Source organism: Episyrphus balteatus, chromosome 3, assembly GCF_945859705.1.
Source record: "Episyrphus balteatus chromosome 3, idEpiBalt1.1, whole genome shotgun sequence".
Taxonomy (NCBI): Eukaryota; Metazoa; Arthropoda; class Insecta; order Diptera; family Syrphidae; genus Episyrphus; species Episyrphus balteatus.
In genome coordinates, this window is record NC_079136.1 from 62,653,004 (window position 1) to 62,676,607 (window position 23,604).

The 23,604-nt window shown below is 32.4% G+C and overlaps 1 protein-coding gene across 1 annotated transcript; it reads right to left on the reverse strand.

The window, feature by feature from the left end:
• Window positions 1-463: 463 nt before the first annotated feature.
• LOC129915313 (uncharacterized) lies at window positions 464-20,077 on the reverse strand. Its single transcript, XM_055994801.1, has 5 exons — window positions 19,974-20,077; window positions 19,410-19,801; window positions 11,906-11,989; window positions 8,198-8,369; window positions 464-2,637 (listed from the first exon to the last, which is right to left on the reverse strand). The coding sequence occupies exons 2-5, from the start codon at window positions 19,686-19,688 to the stop codon at window positions 650-652; spliced, it is 2,523 nt and encodes an 840-aa protein (XP_055850776.1). The 5' UTR covers window positions 19,689-19,801; window positions 19,974-20,077; the 3' UTR covers window positions 464-649.
• Window positions 20,078-23,604: the final 3,527 nt, after the last annotated feature.

Genomic DNA, 23,604 nt, shown 5'->3' on the forward strand with positions numbered 1-23,604 from the left:
ATAAATACCGTTAATAACGGTCCAAAATATGTCTTTTTTAATTTTGAAAGAACGACATTAATTTTAATGAGTTTTTATTATTAAAATCGTTAGAGCCGTTTTTTTTTTTTTTGAGAAAAACAACTTTTTTCCATTTTGGTCCGTTGATTTTGGTCCTAAAAAAATTCAATTTACGACACTAAAAAACCTTTATAACTTGGCAATTGGCAAAGAAAACTGTATAGGTACACCAATATTTTTCATCTGTGGCTGCCATTATGGGACACCCTTTACACAAACTTACTTTGTCAAGAGCTAAGTATAGTTGCTTTAAACATTTTTTTTTTTCTATAACCATTTCTACGATCCAAATTTTCAGCTGCAGGTATAAGATACAAAGTTTTATTTCAAATAAAATAATTTTGTTTGAATTATGATAAAATAATATATTATTTAAATTAATAGTTAAATATGTTGTTACACATTTAATTCTTTTTTTAATTAAAGCTTTTCAATCTAAGTTTCTTAAAAATATTTTTAAATAATTCATAACTTTTAGTCCGTAGAAGTTCTCCTCAGATTTTTCTCATCAATCGGTTCAATCCCAAATACAGTACATCTACAGAAGTAGAGAAAGAGAGAACAAAATATATGTTTTTAGAGATAGATGCTATTTAGTTTGAATGAGAATATCGAAAAAATTGTCGCCGCCATCTGGCATCGTATCGACTACAAGAAATTGCTGTTCCATGTGCCGTTGCTGATGCTGCTGCTGTTGCCGTTGCAAGGACGACCAACTTTTCGTCAATGGGTGGACACAACCTGTCCATTTGAGTCCTGTACGTTTGCATTCGATCACAGTTTGAAAGTTTTTCACGTCGTATTCGTTGCCGAAATACCAAATGAAAATTGCATGCTGTCGCTGTCGGCTCACTACACCAGTGCCAGCAGTGTCGTCGGAAGGAGACGAACAACAACAATGTGAGGAGCTCGTCGAACTGGACATCGAATAGGATGCCAAGGACGATGATGATGATGATGGTGATGAAGAAGAGGACAAGGATGAATGGGAAGAAGATTGAAAGGAACACCAAGTACATGCATCGACCCCTAGGCCAATGTTCCTGTAACCGGTGCTACGACCATGGGAATTGGTTGGGCAGTCCTTGACATATCGTGATTGCGAGGAGGAGGTTGCAAACTTCACCGGATCAGCTTTGGCTTCAGCTTCAACTGAAGTTGAATCCAGAATCAAATGGCCAGTTGTTGTTTGACTATGGCTGCCTTTCCGGGTTGATTTTGATTTCGTTTCTATTTTAATGACCCCCGTATATGGTGCCTGGGGTCCTCCATCAACAACAACAACAACTGACGACGACGACGACGGAATAGTAGGTCCTGCGGTATTACCAACAACATCGTAACTTGGTGGTATATCATCTGCGGGATCTGCATGCAAAATGTCATTCATGGAATTTCGATGAAATCCTTCCTCCTTTTTCAAGTTGCCGTCAGCCATCGTTGATTCATCGTCGTCAGCGTCATCGTCATCGTCTTCTAAAGGCACGCAAGCAACAAAGAATAATTCTGTACTATTCGTTTGCTGTTGCTGTTGAATGAAATTGCTGCGATGAACTGTCGTTTTATGTTCTGGCCCATGTCCTTGGACTTTTTCTCTGCACATCCTTGTTGATGACATAAAAGCTTGCATTAAGTTCTCCTTATCCCGAGTCCAGTTGCGTTCTGATTGAATTGTAATGCAAGGAATGGACTTAAAATTTTGCAACAATTGCAAGCGAACTGCTTGACCAAAGTTAGCATAATGCTGTGCAACAGAAATTTGATGAACCTGAGTCAAATGGGACAGGATGTCCCATTTCGTGATAAATTTACCAGGACTTTCAACAAAGTTCGCCGACTCCTCCTCACCTTTTAGTTTTCTTCGACTTGGATGAGGACGACTACGAAAACGATGATGATGGCTGATATCTTGTGTCCAGATGCAATTTAACGTCTTGGCTTTAGAATCGAGGTTGTAGTCAGAGTTGGGTCGATCGGTGGAGGAGCACAATGATTTCCCAGTTGGACAATGAAAAGTTAACTCCTGTTGTCCGAGGAGTACACAACACCGACGAGGGAGGTTTTGATGATGATATTGGTATTGTTGGTGGGGTTGGTAGGGGGGTAAATTGCAAGAAGAACCATATTCTTTGGCATCGTCGTCGTAGTTGTCGACAAAATCGTTTTTCTTCTTTGACTTTTGATTAAGTTTATGGACGACAATGTTGACGTCTTCGTCGTCGTTATTTTTTGTTTCTTCGTGTTCTTCTTTTTTTACTCTGTTGTCGTCAGGAGTTCTTGATTTACTACCAACAGCTAGTTTATTGTTGTCATGATGCTTGTTTTTGTTGTTTTTGTTATTTGGGTTTTTGAGATGATTTAAAATTGCGTTCTCTGTTAACTGCTTTCGTTGATAGACTTTTTCGAAAGTTCGTGGTGATGGTGACGGTGATGATGATGATGATGATGAAGACGATGAGGACGATGAACAAGACGATGACGATGATGGTGGTGAATTGTCAATTTGAGTTTTGATGAGTGGTGGGGTCTCATGGCAGTCATTTGGGTAGTTTCTGGACAGTGAATTGCCTTTTTTAACTAAAAAAAGTAAAAAATAAAACAAAAAGTTAGAAAAGTAAAACATAAATATATGATTTAGTTAAAAATTCTCTAGTTTGTAACTTCAAATGCATAGGTACTGTTATTTTAATGATAAGTTTGGGAGTTTGGAAGAAAAATAATTTAGGAAGTAACTTTGGACTTTTTGTTTATCTAAGTTTTGTAATGAAACTTTTTAGTTTTTAAGTATATGATCATAATCATCAAAAAATTTAATCTTTATCGACCAATAGGTTTTTGGATCTTAAGGACGTTGATTGCTAAGAAAACAAACTGTTAGAAAATCAAGAAGTTAATAAATGATCCGTCAGATTTTTATAAAGGTAACGCCTAAACTATTAAAGAAGTGCAAAAGCAAAAAATTTATTCTCCAAAAATTTCGTCCGATAGGATTTTTCGTTAGCGACGAAGTTTCGTTTTTCTTAACTCATGCACTTTGAATTTTAAAATTTTAAATAGAGTAAGGGCAAGGTGCTAACACAGTGACACAGTGCGAACAATGACAACGTCCATTTTCACTTTTCTGAAGGCAAGCACAGTAACGCTAGTTTGGATCAAAACGTTTATCTCCACATCTGCGTCTTTTAATTTTGTTCCGAAAAATATCACACAAGTTCGGATGAAAGTAATTTTTGGAGTGTTATGAAAAGAGTGCATAACACAAAAAATAGTCAGGTTAATGTACAGAATTTTTGTTTACATGTTCTCTCATAAGAAAATAACAATTACTTAGAAACTTTGTCGTTTTTTGTTATTTTATATCACAAGAAAAGCATTACTCCTAAAAAAACGACCCAAGTTCTCCTGATTTGAAATTATGCTGGCACAAAAAGTACTGAGATGCATGTAAAAGTGTACCAAGCTCTACTCTAAAGTGCCAGCTTAATTTCAACACAGAAGAACTTGAGTCTTTTTTAACAGTAATGTTTTTGTTGTGATTTCACTACATTTTGCAAGGAATTGCTGAAGAATTTAAATCTCTATATTAGATGAAAATTCGGCGAAAATGGGCGGCTACCACGCCCCCTGAATTGAAAATCTCAATTCTACGATAGCGGGAAGTTTTTCATAATTTTTATGATCTGTCAGTAAGTCAGTGAATCAGTGAGTCAGTTACTTTTTTCAACTTAACTAACTTTACTTGCCATAGGACCGTTATATTGATGTCTGGCTTTCTCGCATTGAACGTAACCGATTTCAAAGAACATTTTTGTAAAAAAACATTTTAGTTATCTAAAAAATTCAATATTCAGAAAGTTTGTTTTTTTTCTAGAAACGTATTTGTTTGAAACTAATTGTTTTTATGTTTCAATTAAAATTTTATCTTAATTGGCATTAATAACAGACCAACACAAAAAAAGTTCTGACTTGATGCGACTATGTTAGTATTTGGTCGCTGAAACCGAATACGAAGTACGTCAAACGATAACCTCCAAAATTTTCCATGGGTACCTCCTACCCTTAAACAAAAATCTTGTTTGAGGTTATCTCGAAAACTTGACGTGATGGGGTGAAATGAACTTCGATTCGGATTCAGTTTTAGCATAAGCTTTGTAATTTTTATTGAAAATTTTTCGAAAAATTTTTATAGTTATAGGTACCTACCTAAAAAATATATTTTCAAAAATGCCTCGTTTATCAAAAAAAAAATTAATCTATTAATTTATTTGTTACCTGAATACATATAAACAAGAAATTGTAGATGATTTTGTAGTCTTGTAATATTTTTACGTTTTGTTATAAATAAAAATGAAATAACTTTTTTTTTTTTATAATTTTTAATTGCTCTATAGGGCAAGTATTGGTTTCGTGTAGAAAAAAAAATCGAGGTTTTAATCAAAACCAACATTACGATAATAAAGAGGATCAAAAAAGTGGTAGGTATGTGCTTCCATCTGTTAATCGAGATAGGGCCTAAACGGATGGATAAATTTACTTGAAACTTGGTACAGATGATTTTTACGTAATTCCCTAGACCCGTTTTTTTTTTATTTTTTTTTTTTTAATATCTCCATTTTAACACATATTTCAAATACAAAGTTTTTGAGGTATTGCAATTTTCTTGAAAACGGCTCCAACGATTTTGATTAAATTTGGTGTACGTAATAGTCTTCTCGATTCTAAAAAACTGCGTTTTTCTCAAAAAATGCCGAGAACGGAAATATGGCGTTGCTGTTTTTTGCAAAAATTTAAATATTTTTAAGGTTCGTATATTTCAAGCATAGCATGGGCCAATTTTATTCAAAAATTACCGCCAGGTATTTCTTATCGTTTTGAAGTGTAAAATGTAAAAAAAATTCTTCAAAAAGTTTTAAAAAAATTTAAAAACATAATTTTGTTTTACTTTATATTTTTTTTCTAATTTTTTTACCATAGGTACATATGTACATTCAACCCTGTTCAGTGGCGTATCCAGAAAAAATTTTGGAGGGGGCTGGAAAATTTTTCAAAAATTTTGTGCGAAAAAATTTTCATTTCTTTTTATTAATCTTTGATCGAGAGTTAAACGCTGTGCTGCGGTACTGAAAGTGGTATACCTAGTTGCATTATAGTGCTCTCCACAGATTCGTACTACTGTCTCCTCCTTTCACATTCAGAGTACCTAGTGTTTTTTCAAAGTTCTTGTGTCGCAAACATTTTACACAAACAGCAGGGAGTTGAGTCATCCTTAAAAAAAAACTCTTTATTTCGTTCGAACTTTGTCATGTGCTGAATCCAAAACTGTTTACAGATTAATTTATATCACGTCAAGAGTTTTTGGGCTATACTTATCAATATTTTCGTAAGGTATATACGACCATGTTCCGCAATTCGAACGAAAGTGAATTCAAATCACTTTTCAATTTCACGTGAAGTGAAATATCAATATTCTTCATTTCGATCGGTTTCGAAAACTTCGAAATTGCTTCTAACTGTCAAAACTGAAGGAACTTCCATTTTTATTTTGTTCCTAAAGTGAAATTACAGCAATTCATAGGAAAAGGCCCCCAAATTCACGAACAGAAACATAGTGAATTGAATTCTAAATTGAATTGAAAATCTAAATGAGTGAAAAAATGCGGAACACCTATTTCACTTTCGGCAAATGAATACGCAAAAAGTGAAATGCAGAACGTGAAAGTCACAAAAACTAATTTTAAATGAAATTCTTTTTTAATCCGAAATATATATGCTTTTTCGTAATATGGTGCTCTTTAATCCAAATTGGAAGCGTAATACTGCAATTTTCTTAAAGAAACCTGTTGACCACTTAGATTTTGAGATATCAAAAATTTCTATTTCCAATATCTTTGAGAAAAATATTATTAAAAAAAAAAAAGTAAATATTTGATCAAATACGGCGTTTTGAGATTGCATAAGAAGTTTTGCAAAAATTTAACGGTGATGTAATTGGACGTCAAAATACTAAAAAATTATCTAAAGAATTCGGAATTGGACTGAAATCCGAAAAAAAATTATCACAATCTTCATCTTCAGCTAAGGCTCTTACTCAAACAAACCCAAACAGCCATTTCAGAATTTGGAGGGGGCTCGAGCATCTGTGCTGCCTCTAAATCTCTAAGATTTACGAACAAGTTTTAGTAAATCATGTACATTATGATGAAATCAGCTAAATAAAAACATGATCTTGAAGACTTGGGGGGGCTTGAGCCCCCTGAGCCCCGCTCCCCCTGTCTGTGTCAAGACTTTATGATGTATCATCTATTACTACCAAGATTTTATGATGTATCATCTATTACAACCTACTTTTTGTCCCAGGTCGAAACTAAAAGAAAAATATGTTCTCAAAAACGACTGTTACGATTATGATGAAATATTTTGGGCGTAACGTGCGTCGCATATTTATGTAAGATTGTTCCTTTAAAACAACAAAAACATATATTATTTGCACTTTCTTCACCTTTAAATTTTTCGAAAACAATTCAAGACACTTCCAAGAAATTTTGAAACAAAATTTGTTAGAAAAAATAAAATAGCAAATAGTTTTTGCAGTTAAAACAAAACTAAAATTTTGATGATAAAATTTATATCTTAAGAATGATTTTTGTTGGGCTCTTGTAAAAAAAATTTTATCAGTCGAGAACGGTTTTTGTTTTCAATATTAATTTATTTAAAATAATATCAGTTAAGAAGATAGCTTTACTAAACATTTTAATTAGATATTTACTTTTGCTATAACATAATCTTATTAACAACAATTCTCTTCATCTTGAGCCATAACTAGAATTGGTTACACAGCTAAAAGTTTACTTTCAAAATAATAAAGAATGAAAAAAAAAATTAATTACAAAACCATTTATCATTTTTTTAATGTCTTAAATCCGACTAATAAAAATAGACAACCTTCCTGCGCATGGTAAAAATGTGAAAAAAAAACTTAATTTATTTCATCATCCAGACGGGTTTTCCACTAAAATCGTTTATTTTGTTTTTTTTTTGTTTTTCTTTTCGTTTGATTTATAAAACAAAAAACAAATAATATCAAGAAAAAAAAAGCAAAAAAAATGACTATTCCATTTGCCACACTCCATTAAATGGAGTGCACAAGCCCATTTGGACAAGGATATTAGCGGAAATTTTTTTCGTCAGTCGTTCGTTCGGTCCATCTGCAAATATGATTCTTGTGGGATGCTGAAATTGAAGTCTCTTCATACATATATCTAACACAAAATTGAAGAGTTAGAGGCAAATCCGATTTGCCATAGAAAACCAGCACACATTAAATCTATCTATACATATAGTGAATATTCTTTCTTTTCTGTCTGTCTGTTATCCTTTTTCTGATGTCCAGAGATTCACCTACCATATCTCTCTCTAGTATATCCCATTTCTGAATTGTGAGTAGAGTATCTTTTTGTTCTGCTTGGGAAAACCCCTTTGGTCAAATTGCAGGATCCTAAAAGCTTTTTTTCGGTTCTTCCTTTGACTTTATATATATATATTTATATCTCTCTATACTTTAACAGAGCCAAAAGCAAAAAGAGTTTTTGTTATCTGGTCCAGCTCGTAGATGTGAAGGTGAAGGTATATTATAACTAGCATTTCAGTTAGAAAGCACTACTACTTCTCCGGTATGTATCTATGCCTAATGTTATTTTAGCAGAAAAAGAGAGAGAGATAGATTAATGATTGAAATCCCACAGGACATTTTTATTGCCACTGGTTAAAGCTGGTGTGTTGTAATACACATCGAATAAACCAGAAGAACATATCCTGGCCAGAACTTGGTACTGATGGTGTCCGAAGAACTACGTGTTTACTATCGGAGAACATGACATATAGCTCATGCAATAGCATTGTGTTCGCACCCATAAAGAAGGACACTTAATGCTCTTGGACACTGGTTGGTTGGTGTACCTACCTTATACACCAGAATGGCATAGAGATAACATTTAAAGTCCAAAGAGTCCTAACTGGTGAAGAAAAAATTTTTGTAATATCCATACTATGTGTAGTAATTTTTGTACGAATGTGTAGGTATATATAAAAATAGTTTTTATTGTTTGTCGTCGTCGTGTCGTCCTTTTTCTCTTCTTACCTCCATCGCAGGGAAAACTCTCGGCGAGCAGTGTGAACAATTTATCGGAGAGTAGGCATCTTCCTCGTGGTCCAAGTGTGACTCGACAAATGGGACATTTGACTGTACGACCTCGACAACTATTGCAGAGCACGTGTCCATTACAGCATTGCCATCCGGGTGGTTTAACGATCTGTTTTGAAAGAGAATAAAAAAAAAAAAAACATTAATTTTTATACACAAATAAGTTAAATGAAAAATTTGTATTATTCCCAAGTTAACATTAAATTACAAAAGAATTTTTAAACTGTGAATCGAATGGTAGGAGGGAAAAGGATTAGGTACTCCATATGTTAAAGTAGGTACTTTAACTGCTTTTATTGTTGAAAATGTTAAAGAAAGAGTTGAATAACGTTCAAATCTATTGCTTTTTAGAATAAATTTTCCTATAAAAATGAGTAAAAACGGTTTGGCCTCTTGCAAGTTCATGCTAATTTGATCAATTTCTTACGAGGTGAAAAACTTCGTATTAAGTACAGATTCTATATTTTAATAGAGTAGCAAATAAGTTACATTTTAGGAATCTGCAACTGGGGTTTTTGATTTTTTTTTTTTTTTGACGTGATAACGTCTTATAAATAGATGAACCATGGCAGCATCCACGAAAAAGTGAAGCCATTTTCTCCCGTTCCACCTGAAATTTTTAGCAGTGCGGCAAAAATTTCAATTAAAAATTAAAAATAAACATCAGTTGGAGATACAAAAATTATATATACAATGGTCGGAAAAAGTATTTTGACAAAATGAACATTTTTCTAACTGATGAGAAGAATCTGTAACGGTTAAACATAAAATAAGGAAGTTGACGGTTATTTATTAAGTATAATATGGTGAATCTCATGATGGTCAATGTCAGTCATATAGTTGGTATTATGCTTCGAGGCTGCATTTTTTGTATAAAAAGTACTAAATTTTGAGGGAAAAAAGTATTTTGACAAACGTTCTTTTTCAACGTTGGTAATGTAAGGTAATGCATTTTACGTGTTTCAAGCACGTATACAACTGACAGACTTGTTAAGGCCCCATTTGTAAAAAATTGGGCAAAACGGCGGAAATTAACATTGAAATTGGTGCATCTTCTGTTGCAAGTCATAGTTTCTGTGTGTCTGTTAAAAAATCTGTAGAGAACTGAATTTATCGCGGGAAACTAAAAATTACCAAATATACAAACACAAAAATATAATTATGCTACTAAAAATTTACCACAAATGGACAAAAAACGAAAAAAATGCACTTAAAAAAATTGAAGCATTTTGAAGAATTCACTTTATCGCGGATTGACTCCAAAAAGTCTGAATTTGGAAATGCCATTCTTTCATCAAAAACCTTGTTAGCAAAAGTACCCTTTGCATTGAGCTCAAAGAAGACAATTTTACCATGTTTATGGGAAGATAATACAGTATTTATCTCATAAAACAAAAATTGAAAAAAACTGAATTCTCAAAGGAACATATTGGTATGCTTCTTTCATTCAAAAACAAACTTTTATGGACCACATTCTCACAAGTTTCTATCTCAATGATCCGGGAAACGAAAAGGAACTGTTGAAGCTAGGTAAAAATTTGGTCAAGTTTGTTCCAGAAGCGAAAAGCACAACAACATGTCCCTTTGAGAATTAAATTTTTTTCGATTTTTGTTTTATGAGATAAATACTGTATTATCTTCCCATAAACATGGTAAAATTGTCTTCTTTTTCATAAGAAATGATTGTTTTTAATAAATTATTTTATTACTTTTTGAGCATTGTAAAAATTTAAAAATGGTTGTATTCTTTAGAAGAAATATTTAGCTTTTTAATAGTAGGCCTTTTTTGTAGGCTTTTCAAATAAAAAAATTGATATAATGAGAAAAAAAAGGTATTTTTTTTAGCTTTTTCTTGTAAATTATGATTGGATTCAAAAAGTTATTCCGTTTTTCTACAAAACATACAGATATAAATATATAAGGTTTTAATCTTTAGTTAAAGTACTTTACTATTAGATTTATTATCTTATGATTTTTTTTTTTTTTTTTGCAAGAAAGTTGACAAATAAATAATTTTTAGATAATTTTTTTAACAAAAGCACACAACTTGTTTTCTTATAACGTTATCACGTAAGATCATTTTCCGTAAACCGACTTTACAGACAACCACATTTTTTAAAATAGGTTATGCTTAGCTTTATTCATGAAATGTCATGAGTTTGTTTTTACATATCAGGTACCGTTAGATAAAGTTTAAAAAAAAAATCAAAAAATCCTCGGTACAGTCTCCAAAAATTGCAACACACCAAGTTTGAAGATCAATCTATCCGTTTGGACTTCAAAAGCTTGAAAGAAAACCCATACATTTTACGATACTTGGAAAAACTTCACCAAGTTAAATCCTTAATGAAAATTATGTTTTTTTTTTTTTTGCTTTCATCTTATAAAATGTTAAAGTGTATGTTTGTTGTTTAAGAAAACTTTTACTATATTAAAAATGCTTTAACAACAAATATTTTAAGTTTCTTCTCTTATTTTGTATGCATGATAAAGCCAGTTTTTTAGATTTCATTGTGAATATGGTCTCGTCATCGCAGGCAACCACCCAAACGAGTGAAGGGATTTGGTTTAAACAATGTATTAATGTTTTTTTCTGATTCCTTAAATAAACAATTGATTTTTTAAGGACCCAAATAAACAGTACCTTTCATATGACTTTTTAAAAAGGCTCTAAAGATTTTGATTAAACAAAATTTGTGTGCTTAGGCACAAAAGGTCTTACTTTTGAAATAAAAATTCAAATTTCTGAACCATTCCACGGTTTTACTAATCCTTTCCTCAAAAGTCAGAAAATTATACACGTTATAACTGAAAACATGGTTCAGTACAGTTTTTACCTAGAAAAGCAAAAATTTGAGCAAAAAAAAAGAAATGTTGATCGTATGAAATTACTTTGTAAAATTTAGGAATTTTAACCTCAATATCACAAATCTCCTGTGGCTATTCCATTCCCATAATTTTACAACAACACAAACACACATTCACGAAAAAACGATGTTCACCATCATCATATAGCCAGTAGAGCACCAAAACTTGTAATAATGGTGTCTGTTACTTTAGTTTCAAGTTTGGTCTCACAAATTCTTCCTTTCATGACCGACACAATGCACTGCATTACTTTATGATGCTAGGCTTGTCCTAATGTGTGCGTAACTAGGTTAGTGTACTTCCTGCAGGCAAACTACACTGTATATATGGTTTAATACTATATGGCTCGTATAAATGGAAGATACCTTTCAAAATGTCGTCACCGGCCGTTGGTTGTTCAAATTTGCACTATACCTTCCAAAACACATATACATACGTAGTGTATATGTATTTTAGAAATAACGTAACCCATTTAAGCCACAAGCAATATGTATTGGCCTAAAAGCGTTTTGGTCACTGCTGTATAACATTCTACCCCCACCAGGTATTTTCGAACTTCATAGACGACATGGTTAATGCACACATGACGATGGCAACAACGGTTTAAGGACAACTTAAATTTGCTTTGTGGAAAATGCCCGTCAGAGAGAGGACCTTTCATATATAGAGGAGGTTATGTTTGTGGATATTGTGTATACTTACGAGTACCTACTTGGTAGTAGCAGAATATAATATAGTTTAAAATTAAAAATTCCAATTTATTATTAAAAACTTTACCTCAAGGCAGATGGGACATTCTAAGAGTTGAGCAACGTTCTGGAGGCATTTTGCAAATTTTTGCAATGAATCTTGGTTTACCACCTGCAAAATAAATGAAAAAAACTTTTTTTTAACCACTTTGATAAAAATATAAGTAAAAATAGATATAAACATAATGAACATAAATACAAAGTTGTATAAGAAAAATGTATGCACTCATAAAATTGGTATGGAATTTCGTAACCCTAAAAAAATATAAAAGCTCGCTTGAGTCATATAAAAAAGTTGAGTCTGGCAAAGTTGGAATAGAACCAAATGCAGCCCAACTTATTTATCGTCCTAGTAAAATTTGACTCATTCGATTAGGAATTCATGGTAAAAAATTGAAACTTAAAAAAAAAAAGAAAATTGGAATGTCTGCATTAACATTTTCGTTGAAATCGGTTAAATCATTTAGGGCAAAGCCAGAAATCAAGAAAATGGTTTTATGACAGGTACCGTAAATACCAAATGGTTCAAAAGGCTCTGCGAAATAAGGCAAAATAAATGCTATAAGGCCCAAAAGGAAAACAACGCACAAAACAACAACAACGAAATTTCTGAAATTTTCTGACCTTATTTCATTTTTGTTCTTGGGACATAATTTTATATGAAATAAGGCCCCAACGAAATATGACCCTAACACTAATTTTGGGGCTCAATTTAATTTTATTTTACCTAAACACTTTTTGGGGCCTTATTTAATTTTTCATAATAAACATGAAAATACTAAACGAAATGGTCTTTCGCAAATTTTTTTGTGAAAATCCACTAATCGAGGACCCAGAATAGGTTTAGTACCACTTGTTGTGGTTTGCAGAACGATCTTTACAACTAAGAATCAAAAATGAATTTTACATCCTCAAAATGTTTGTAACATCTTTGGGGATTTTCTAAAATGAAGTTCATATTGAAAATAGAACGATTGCGATTTTCTTCCATTTTTCAAAAAAAAAAAAAAAAAAAACAAAATCAAAATATGTTGGGGCCTTATTTCATTTATTTTTGGGGCATTTCTTCATTTCGTTATGGTCTTAATTCAGGAGGTCTTTTGTTCAAGAACCAATTTATATAAAATAATTTCGTTTTATGCAAGAATTATACCTATATTTTTTTTTCTTTATGTTTATATTACCACCATACTTGGATAAAATTCTGATTGAAAATACCAAAACCAAAGACAATTTTGATGATAAAACTTTATTATTTCTTCAGAATCTTAAAGTGTTCCCGGAAATGAAGATCCCAGAAATTACGTTTTAACCATAATTCATTTTTATTTTGTATGTCAGAAAAGTAATGTCGTTTTCGATTGGAATCACTCAAGGATTCACTCATTCTGAAATCCAATAAAACAGTTTGAATTGCTTCCACTCAATTCTATTTTTTTTGTGTTTGTGTTTGTTTTTCTGTGAAATTTAAAATGTCAAATATGGCATAAGACTTGAAAAATAATTAATATGTGAAGAAAATAGTGCCTAATATTCAACAAATTAATCGGGAATTCGTTTTGCAAAATATTTTAAAAGCTTTATTTATTTGTTTGAAAATAAATAAACAAATTAACTTCAGAAAACGAAAAAAATTTGAATGAAAAATAATAATAAACAATGATTGAGTGTATCTTTGACATGTGAGTATTCATGTATTAGTGCTTCTTGATTTGATTCTGATTTGAAATCAAGAAGAGAATTTCTCTTCTGAGAAGCGTTCTGGCTGTTTTTCATGCCAATAAAACGGTTTCAGAAGTCTTCTGAATGATTCCGGACGCTTCCGGAGAGCCAATCGAAAACGACATAAAACGAAATATTTTTGAGTTTATAAAAAGATTTAACATTCAAAGCAGCTTTAATCATAAGAGCAAGTACGTGCAACCTAATCGTGCATTTTATTTTGATAATGCACTCAATTAATGTAAAAAAAAAAATTAAATAGAAAAATTATTAATATTTTGCTTACTTACACTTTTACAAAATTTTATCAAAATCCAATTTTTTTTAAATATTAAAATAAATAAAAATTTGGATTTTGACATTTTGCTCAATATTTTTGAAGTTATGTAAACAAGTTATGCAAATTAAAGTATATTTTTATTTTCAATGAGAAGGGCACTTTTGTAATGGTAATAAGGGGTAATATTTTTTCCCACCGAAATCCGCCTTGGCACTATGCATTATGAGTACAAAAAATGGTGCTCATGCAAACTTACAATTTTAGTAAAGTATTGGTAGACTAACGGCATTGCCTATATACTCTTATCATAATTCCTTACTATATATACCTTCTATTATACCTTTCTTGTATAGCAAACATAAAATAAAGTCAAAGTCATTTAAATACAGCTCAGTATTAAGCTTCATCAGCCCATCAACTTAGTGACACAACCAGCGGAACACTTCATCAACTATAGGAGATTGGATATAGACAGGCTGCAGAGAGAGGTTGAACAATCCATCACTTTTCCATCACTTTCCCACCACACAACAGAAATCTCCAGAATGTTGAAATTGATGCTGCTATTGATTCTCTGGAAACGGCAATCACAAGTGCACTTGACAATCAAAAACAGCCGAAGACATCAAAGGACCGCTACCAACATCTTCCAGTACACGTGCAAAATTTATACGCACACAGACAGCGGTTAAGAAAACGCCTCCAAAGGATCCACAAACGGGACTTAAACACATCAAATGCCAACTACCGGACAGTGTGGAGTGAGCTGCAGTGCACCAACATCATGCTCCGTAATGCCATTCAACACTTCAACAACACACAGTTCCAGAAGAGACTGCAGTCAATAAAGCCCGGACCTGATGCCTTCAAGAATATCATCCGAATTGTTGGACAGAAGTCACCAATGCCGGAAGTTATTAACACCAACAATGGAGAAGCAACAACATCTCAAGAAAAAGCAGAAGCATTTGCAGCCCACTTCGAAGGTAACTTCACACCGAACCCTTCCGCAGACCCAGTCTTCTTACAGGAAATGGAAGCATCCATCCGAAGGACCTTAGTACCTAACATCGATGTAGCAACATTCAGCAACACCAATCCCGCAAGTGATCCAGTTGACAGCCCAAACCTGAGCACCCCAGAAGAGATTGCCGAAATAATTAGCCTATCCAAACCTAAGAAATCAGCCGGACCGGATGGCATTTCCAACTTCGTTATTAAGAGGCTCCCGCAGACAATATTAATCTTCTTAACCATTATCCTCAACAACTGCATCAACAACAGCTACTTCCCGCAGAAATGGAAAACTGCAAGAATCGTGGCAATTCCTAAAAAAGGTGCGAGGAACATTATATCTAATTACAGGCCAATTTCTCTTCTCAACAACCTAAGTAAGCTCTTGGAAGAGCTGACACTGAGGAAGCTCAAGAAGTTTTGCAGCGATTTCAACATTATCCCAGACATGCAGTTCGGCTTTCGGGAGAAGCACTCCACACTGCATCCGCTCATGAAGTTCCACCAAGACATCACCTCAGCTTTGAACAACCATCAAGTTACCGTCGCATGCTTTCTGGATGTCGAGAAAGCATTTGACAGCGTATGGATAGAAGCCCTAATCCATAAACTTCATTTACTAGGCTTCCCTGTAGCACTAATAAAAATCATTTTTTCTTTTCTTTCTTCTAGGAACTTCTTCGTACAAGTGGAGGATAGAAAATCAGCAATGAAGTGCATTAGAGCTGGAGTTGCCCAAGGATCAAAACTTGGTCCCTTCCTCTATAGTATCCTGACGTCAGACCAGCCGCTTGCAAGTGAGTGTGAGAACCTGCTTTACGCTGACGATTCGCTCACATACTACAAGTCCGTCTCGCCAACGATAGCTGCCAGGAAAGTTGAAGCTCACATTCGAAAACTGTATGAGTTCTACAGTAAATGGGGTATCCGGATCAACTCATCCAAATCGGAATTACTGTGCTTTAGACGAACAGGAGGACGAAGCATTCGGTCAGCTGCAAACTGTAGGAGCATCACACTTACACTACCTGATGGTACTAAATTGTCAGCCAAACGCAACGCGAAGTATTTAGGGATCAACTTTAACGAGCTCCTGAGGTTCAACCTTCACTCTAGGTCTGTCCTGAAAAAAGCCAACTACGCCTTCCATCGCCTTCACCCCCTGATGAAGAGAAGAAACGGATTAAGCCAACCAACGAAACTCCTGATCTACAAGCAGCTTCTACGACCTGTCATCGCCTATAGCTTTCCGGTATGGTATACCATTTCCAAGACAGCCATGAAGGAACTTCAAATTTTTGAGAGGAAAATCCTGAGGATCTGCACCGGACTTTACTTCGATCGACAGCGACAAAAATACTACAGCAACGAGCGACTTTACGAGGAAGCAAACATCATGACGTTGGAAAAGTATCTGCTGCAATCTGCAAAGAAACTTGTCGGAAGCATCGCCAACCACCCCAATCAGCTGATGAGAAGCATGAGAACCCAACAACGACATCCCGAACCCAGATACCTTAGTGCTTTGGATATTCTGGATGAGCACATAATCCCAAACGACAACGAGGAAGTAGTTTACTTTTACGCCGATACGCAATCGGCCTACTACCGCGGCTAAATGCCATACCACCCAACCCACCATTATCAATACCACAACTGGACAACCGGGACGGAACACCCCGAGGATAACCTAGTCAGCAGACTTGTAAAATTAAGCCTATTCATGTACTATATTTATATATATTTTATCTTTTATCCATTGTATAAGGTTAGGCCCCATATGTGCCAACAAATTTTAATATCAATCAATGTATCTTATTAGAAATAAGTTAAGCTTAAGTCAATTGTATATAGTATGTTCAATAAAACAAAAAAAAAGTCATTTAAATAAATGTCCCCGAGTAAAAATGGAATTCCACCGCACCACCACTGAACTACGTCCGCAGCACTTTTTGATCGCCGCACCTATGCTGCATCACGTCCGCACTATTATCAGAAATTTCTATTGCGCCGCACCACCGATGCACCACGTCCGCACCATTTTAAAAATTTCTAAACCGCCCGCACCACCGCTGTACCACGTTCGCACCATTTCATTTTTTTTAAAATATGAACAAAATTCGCTCTACCACCGCCGCTGCACCACGACTGCACCACAACCGCACCATTTCATTTTGAATGAAAAAAATTCTATTCTCTTACTTATACAGTTTAAGTCGTCTTCAAAGATATTTTGAGTTAAGCAACAAATTGCCAGATCGTACAAACATGACTTGTTGGGTTCGAATCTCCTTCTCGTCGGTATTTCTTTTTTTTTTTTATTTTTCAATAATCCAAAACTATGTATCATGAAAAAAATTAAATGGTACGGACGTGGTGCAGTCGTGGTGCCGCGGTGGTGCACAATGGGACCAAACGACCAAAACCATCTCAAAATTGGTTTTAACAAATGTGATCATTTCAAAAAAGTAATGATTGTTTAACATAATAGACATGTGCGCCATTATGATAGCATACATCGTTTTTAATATATTTTGGATAAAAGTACTTAAAATGAGTCTCGAACCTTACATTTCAATTTTTATTGTTTTTCGTCCAATTTTATATAACAGTTTAAACTTAGTTTTCTTAGAAGTTTGTGAAGAAACCTTATAAGTGTTGTATATCAATAAAAAGGTTAGAATCTCTTCTTTCTAAATCCGTTATTTGTTTTTGAATGAACTTTAAATTGATTGCTTAGAAAAAATAACAATTAATGGGAAGTAATTTGGACAACTTTAATTTTCAATTGTAGATTTCTCCTTTGCCGACGACTGCCGATGTCGAGTTATGAATGAATTTAGAATCTCATTTTACTCAAAATTAAGGAATAGAAATAAAATTTTGCGCATATTTGCGCCATTTTGATTTACGGTCAAAAATGTATAAAATAAAAATTTTCCAAAAATTGTTGCAAATCTTTTTTTTACTGTCATCTATAGGATGTCTCAAAATTAATGATTCAAATGAAATATTCTGATAGGCTATTTAAAGGGCTCTTAAAATTTGGTAACTTGTTTATCCCAAATATTTACGGTTTTCGATTAAATGCACTTCTTGTGAAATTTCGAAAAATTCCTACTTTAAAACAGTATTTTGCTTCCGCTGTTCATAATTTATTTTTGTTTTTTTTACAAATATGTCCCTTAAACAATAATTTCAATTAAGAACAATTGACAAATAAAAACAAAATTATTTCGCTACAAATTAGTTTAAACAAAAGCCTATGTTTTTTATTGTTTTTTTTTTTTTACTCTGAAAAACCTTGTTTTGTTGAATTCAAATTAAAGTATCTTTCATCCTAACTTCAATTTCCGAATTTTGTATACTTTTTTTGAAAACTTTGATAACTAGGCAAGTTTTAAAAATGATAAACCAGTTTCAAAATGTACAATTTATTTTTTAGGGTGTTGCTTTAAAATAAAAGTAAGAAATTGAGTTTCATTAAAACTGCTAACTAATTTGTAGCGATATGGCGAACAAAATAAATAATGTTTTGATTAAATCTTGACCATCTGAACGGATTTAAAGTCCCATTTTCTGCCGCAAATCAAAATCTGCAGATTTGATTTTATTTAATTTCATCCCATTTTTTCAAACTATTATTTTTTTACGCTATTTTAATTCTTATCTCAAGCTTTTGTTTTATTTAAAAAGCCTTCTCTATATAAAATATAAATTATTTTCATATTCTATTTCGTTTTAATACTTTTTTCCTCTCCATCCCTTTTTTTTTGTTTGAGTTTTATAAAATACACAATAATTTTGATTTTATTAAGAAAGTGGTTAATTTAGTCTCTACGTTTTTGGATACTTATCCCTTTCACATTTTTTCTTTCTTTTCTTACTTATAAAATAAATTCTACCTACAATGAATTTTATATCATCTTTCATTCGTATGCTTTTTTTGAATTAATAATCTTTTAATTTTTGCTTTCTTATCAGTAAATATTATATATAGGATAACTTCACTTATATTTAACACAAATTACAACGACTTAAAATATAATTTTGTATATGAATTAAGCCATTAATTGATGAATTTGAGCTTTTTTTCATAATTTCTGTTTTTGAAAATGTTATAATAAATACATACATAATTTTTTTAGTTTTGATTTTTATTCCATGTTGAAGCATATACATTGTAGTATATTTGTGCCAAATTTCAAACAAAAATATTAAGAAAAAAAAAAGTTATGGAATTTTGAGATGATTTACATCGTTTGGTCCCATAGTGTGGTGCCCCGAAATTTTTCGTCAAACGGCGGTGGTGCAGCTCTGGTGCGGCGGTCAAGAATTTTGTTTATTTTTATTAGGGTCTTTATATGATTTCTGTGCGTATTAATGGTTTTAAAATACCTTCCTTATGAATAACGATAAAATAACACTTAATCAATTGCTAGATCTATTGTTTGACTTAAATTAAACAACAACAACAAATTTGTTCAAAGTTTAAAATTTTTATGTATAGACTTACACTATTATCAGTCTTATTTCGCCATATCAGCATCGTAACATAATTGCAACCACCTTCGCAATGTTTTTGTATTTTAGCTGCTAATTCAGATATTTTCTGTCCTAGCACATCACAGTCATTTAGCTCAAGTACCGTATCACCGGCACGCACTCCAGCCTGGTACGCATTCGAACCATCTTGCACTCCACTTACCCAAGGGTATGGATCCCATGGAGCGCGACTTAAATGTAGACCAAGCGTTCCGTTCGGGTAAGTTTGTATCTTGCACAATTTTCGCATTACTTTTGAATTATAACTGGCTTCTCGTCTTCCAAAATGTTCAGTTAGTTGATTTATATGCGATCATGTGGGTTCCGCTTTGGTAGGTAATTTTTTTGCAAATGTTATTAAATCTGAAAAGAAAGAAATTAATATAAATACAAATGCAGTTGGTTTGTTGATTGAATTGTTTAATTGGCTTTGGATATGATTGAATTGTATTAGAAAATACTGCAAGAAATATTTGTAGCAAAAATATTTGGGTCTATTTCTCTTGGTTGCTTTATTTTATAGCTCTTCTATAACATTCAAAAACTTAGATTCGACTTTTTCCAATTCCTTTATTTAACCAAAATTCTAATTTTTGACATCGAATTTAAAAACAAACTTCAATCTTTCTGGATTATCGTGACCTCTTAATCAACATCAGAAACATTTTTTTTCCAAATTACTATTCAAAACAAAAGCTGCTGTATTTCAAAAATTACCAAACATAAACTTGACATTAAAACTTTCGCTCTTTCCACAAAATTAAATCCCCAAGAAAAATTACCATCAATGTGGGATGAATACCTAACTTCCGAGTTCTTAGCTTTGGCCACAAAACAAAATCAACAGGACAGAAGAGCAGCCGTGAATATGGATAAGGATGAGAATGAATAATGTCGATGACAGAAATATTGACATGACACGACGACATCAACGAACTATGAGCACGTTGTTTTGAGATGTTAATGATGTTGTTGTGTCATCATGCTAAACAAAAACTTATTAAATGTGAAACGTCATGCCTTTGGTCTTTGTTGTCTATTCGAACAAGATATAATATAATAACGGTGACCAGAATAGACGTTCCAATACTAACCCGAGTAAAAATAGAAATTGTTTAACCCTCTACTGCATGAATTAATATTAGCGGACGAAAAAATTAAAAAATGCTTTACATGGGTTCTTTGGGTTGTTTCAAAACGGTTTTCATTAAAAAAAATTTTTTTAATTAATTTGTTTAAAAAATTTGTTTATAAGCCAAATTTGGCTTCGTATGCATTAAGGGGTAAGAAATTTTACTAATTTTATTTATTGAGATTATGTAAAGAATACAATTAAAAATATCAAAAGATAAATATTTATCATTTAAAAACAAAATAATGTAAAATAAATACATTGCAATACAAAAAGTTAAGAATTAATTCAAATTTGGCTCATTTTAAGCCATGGAACCGAGAAAAGCAATTTGTTTTTTCCGTTAAATATATTTTTTTCTGGTTCACATTCTTTCCACTGTCGAAGTAAGTCTTGCTCCAACATTTTCACCCACTCCCAGATCTTACAAAAGTTAAGAAGTAATAAAATTATTGAAAAATATTATAGGTGAGCCCCCCTTTCCCTGAAATTTGTGTGGTTAAGCCGCCGGAAATGGGGTTAACATGTGAAAAATGTCTCTAAAAGCGAAGGGACTCCATTTCTGAATAAAACATAGCTTCCAAGCAAAATAACAATGTAAAGGAACAAAATTTTCCAACAAAAAAGTTTTACATATTGTGTAGATTTATAACCCCTGAATGCATACGAAGCCAAATATGGCTTCCCTACTTTTTGCCCTCCCAAGACCAGGCCAATAACTTTTTTTCAATAAAAATTGGTTCATAGGATACACAATTAGACAATCGATCCTAAATAAATTTTTAATTCCACTTTACTTTCCAAAGAAACGCAGTAATTAACACTTAAAGAATGAATATATTCTACACTTTCGATTTCAATGCACACGACTGATCGACTCACCTGTGATCATTAAATACACCTATAATTTGTGGCGGACACACGAAAAAACTATCTCTATGGGTTCTCAGAAACACAAAGAAGAGGATTGTATTGAATCTTTACCATTTTTTTGTGACAGAGAAGAGAAAAGTGCTTTCAAACTGACAAAACCATATTTGGCTTCGTATGCAGTAGAGGGTTAAAGGAAAAATAAAAAAAATCTTAACCGGCGCACCACGACCGCACCACGTCCGCAACATTTCATTTTGTATGAAAAATTCGCTGCACCATGATGCATAATTTTGGATTACTGAAAAATAAAAAAAAAAAAAACTACCTACGAGAAGGAGATTCAAACACAAGTATCCAGAGTACTTTCAATTAGAAGTCCAACACCTTAATCACTCGACCACCAATTCATGTTTGTACGAACTGGCAATTTGTTGCTTAAGTCAAAATAACTTTGAAGACAACTTAAACTGTATAAGTACTAGAATAGAATTTTTTACCATGGTGCAGACGTGGTGCGGCGGTAGTGCCGTCGGTGCACAGTGTGGGATTTCGCGAATTTAGCGGAATTTAATTCGAAAAATGACTTGTCTTGTTTGATGCCAAAACCGGTTTTTCTTAAAGCTAATAGATTGTAGAAAGTGATAACAAAAGCATTGATAGGTGGGGATCATGTAAACAAAAAAAAAAATAGCTTCGAATTTGCAGTTGGCGTTTGGTGTGCGTTTTAATAAAAGTTTTATTTTTTTTATATTTTCTTAATATCAAGGTATAATTATGTAAGTAATTTTTTATTTCACAGGGTGTTTTAAATTTTTGTTTTGGTGATTGAAGTTAAAAAAATGTGTTTTTTTTTCGATATTTGTACCTTTGTTAGAGCAAAACTTTAGTTATTCCGCGTTATTCCGCTTAGAGACAATATTCAATGCAAAGCTTGATTTATTATCTATCAAGAATCACTAAAATTTGACACCCCAATTTTGTTATGATATATATTTTTTTTTTTTTTTTCTAAATGACCATCAAAAAAAAAAAAAATGATGGCATACCGTAAAAATCGAATAACTTTTTGGTATTTTGTTAGAAGAAGAATGTTATAGAATTAGAAACTTTTTTTATTTCACAGGGTGTTCAAAAAATTTGTGAATTTGATTTTAAAATAGTTCCAATAAAAATACAGGGTGTTCAAATTCAAAGTTAACAGTAAGAAAAAAAAAAAAGAATTAAGTTATTTTAAAAATTAAAAACGAAAACTATAAATTAATAAAAAAAAGTATTACATCTGATAAAGGGTGTTCCAATTATAATAATAAAAATAAATTAATTTAAAAAAAACAATTGTTTATTTTTCGAGCAATAGTGCCTTTAACGCGTATTTTTCACAAAATTTGATATTTGATACTTTGAAAATCGGTATTAAAATTAATTTTACTTGTTATAAGTGCTGTGTTTTGTTATTGTGTGTATATGTACTGTGGAGTATTAATTTTCGTCTTTTTATAATGTGGTATGTTATTTGAATAATTAGCAAACTATCCTTTTAAATTACAAAATATTTCGGTATTATATAATTTAAAGAATGTCTTTCCAAATAACAAAGAAGGACATATTTGATGTTTGGGTCTCAAAAATAAAAATTAAGCGCTTTGAGGCAGTTATGTCATTTGTTTTAAATGTTTTTGGTAACATAACGTTTTCTGAAGAAGCAGTTAAATCATTAAAGGCGTCTGTGATTACAACTTGTTTTAAGTTAGATCAGTTATGGTAAAAAAAACAGGAACCGTGAAAGCTTTGAACTGCATATGCAATTAGTTTGCGAAAAAGTGGAAAAAGGAATTAGTAAGGGTGAAATTGTTTACATTAAAAACAAAACATATAGTAAAAACAATTAAATAAATTCAAATTGGCTTTTTATTTTACAAGAATAACACGATTGGTAAAAACAAATTGTCTATTCCAGTTAAACTGATTTTTTTTCGACTGGAAGTTTACGGTTCTTTTAATTTTTGGTATCCTTGATGATGTATGGCAGAAAAATTTCGTGACAGAACACTTACCAATAAAAAAAAAAAACATTGATTGTGCATAAATAAAGCTACGTAATTTAAAACATCCTTTGAAATAGTATCTTGTACGTTTTAGTAGCCTTTTAGAGAATAGTTTC

What these genes read in the sequence shown, in the direction of transcription:
- LOC129915313 (XM_055994801.1), bottom strand. Translation starts at nt 19,688, where the DNA reads ATGCGAAAATTGTGCAAGATACAAACTTACCCGAACGGAACGCTTGGT. An exon ending in AATGTCCCATCTGCCTTGAG is followed by an intron (nt 8,370 to 11,905) that starts GTAAAGTTTTTA and finishes CTTTCAAAACAG; the next exon opens with ATCGTTAAACCACCCGGATG. An exon ending in GAGTTTTCCCTGCGATGGAG is followed by an intron (nt 2,638 to 8,197) that starts GTAAGAAGAGAA and finishes TACTTTTTTTAG; the next exon opens with TTAAAAAAGGCAATTCACTG.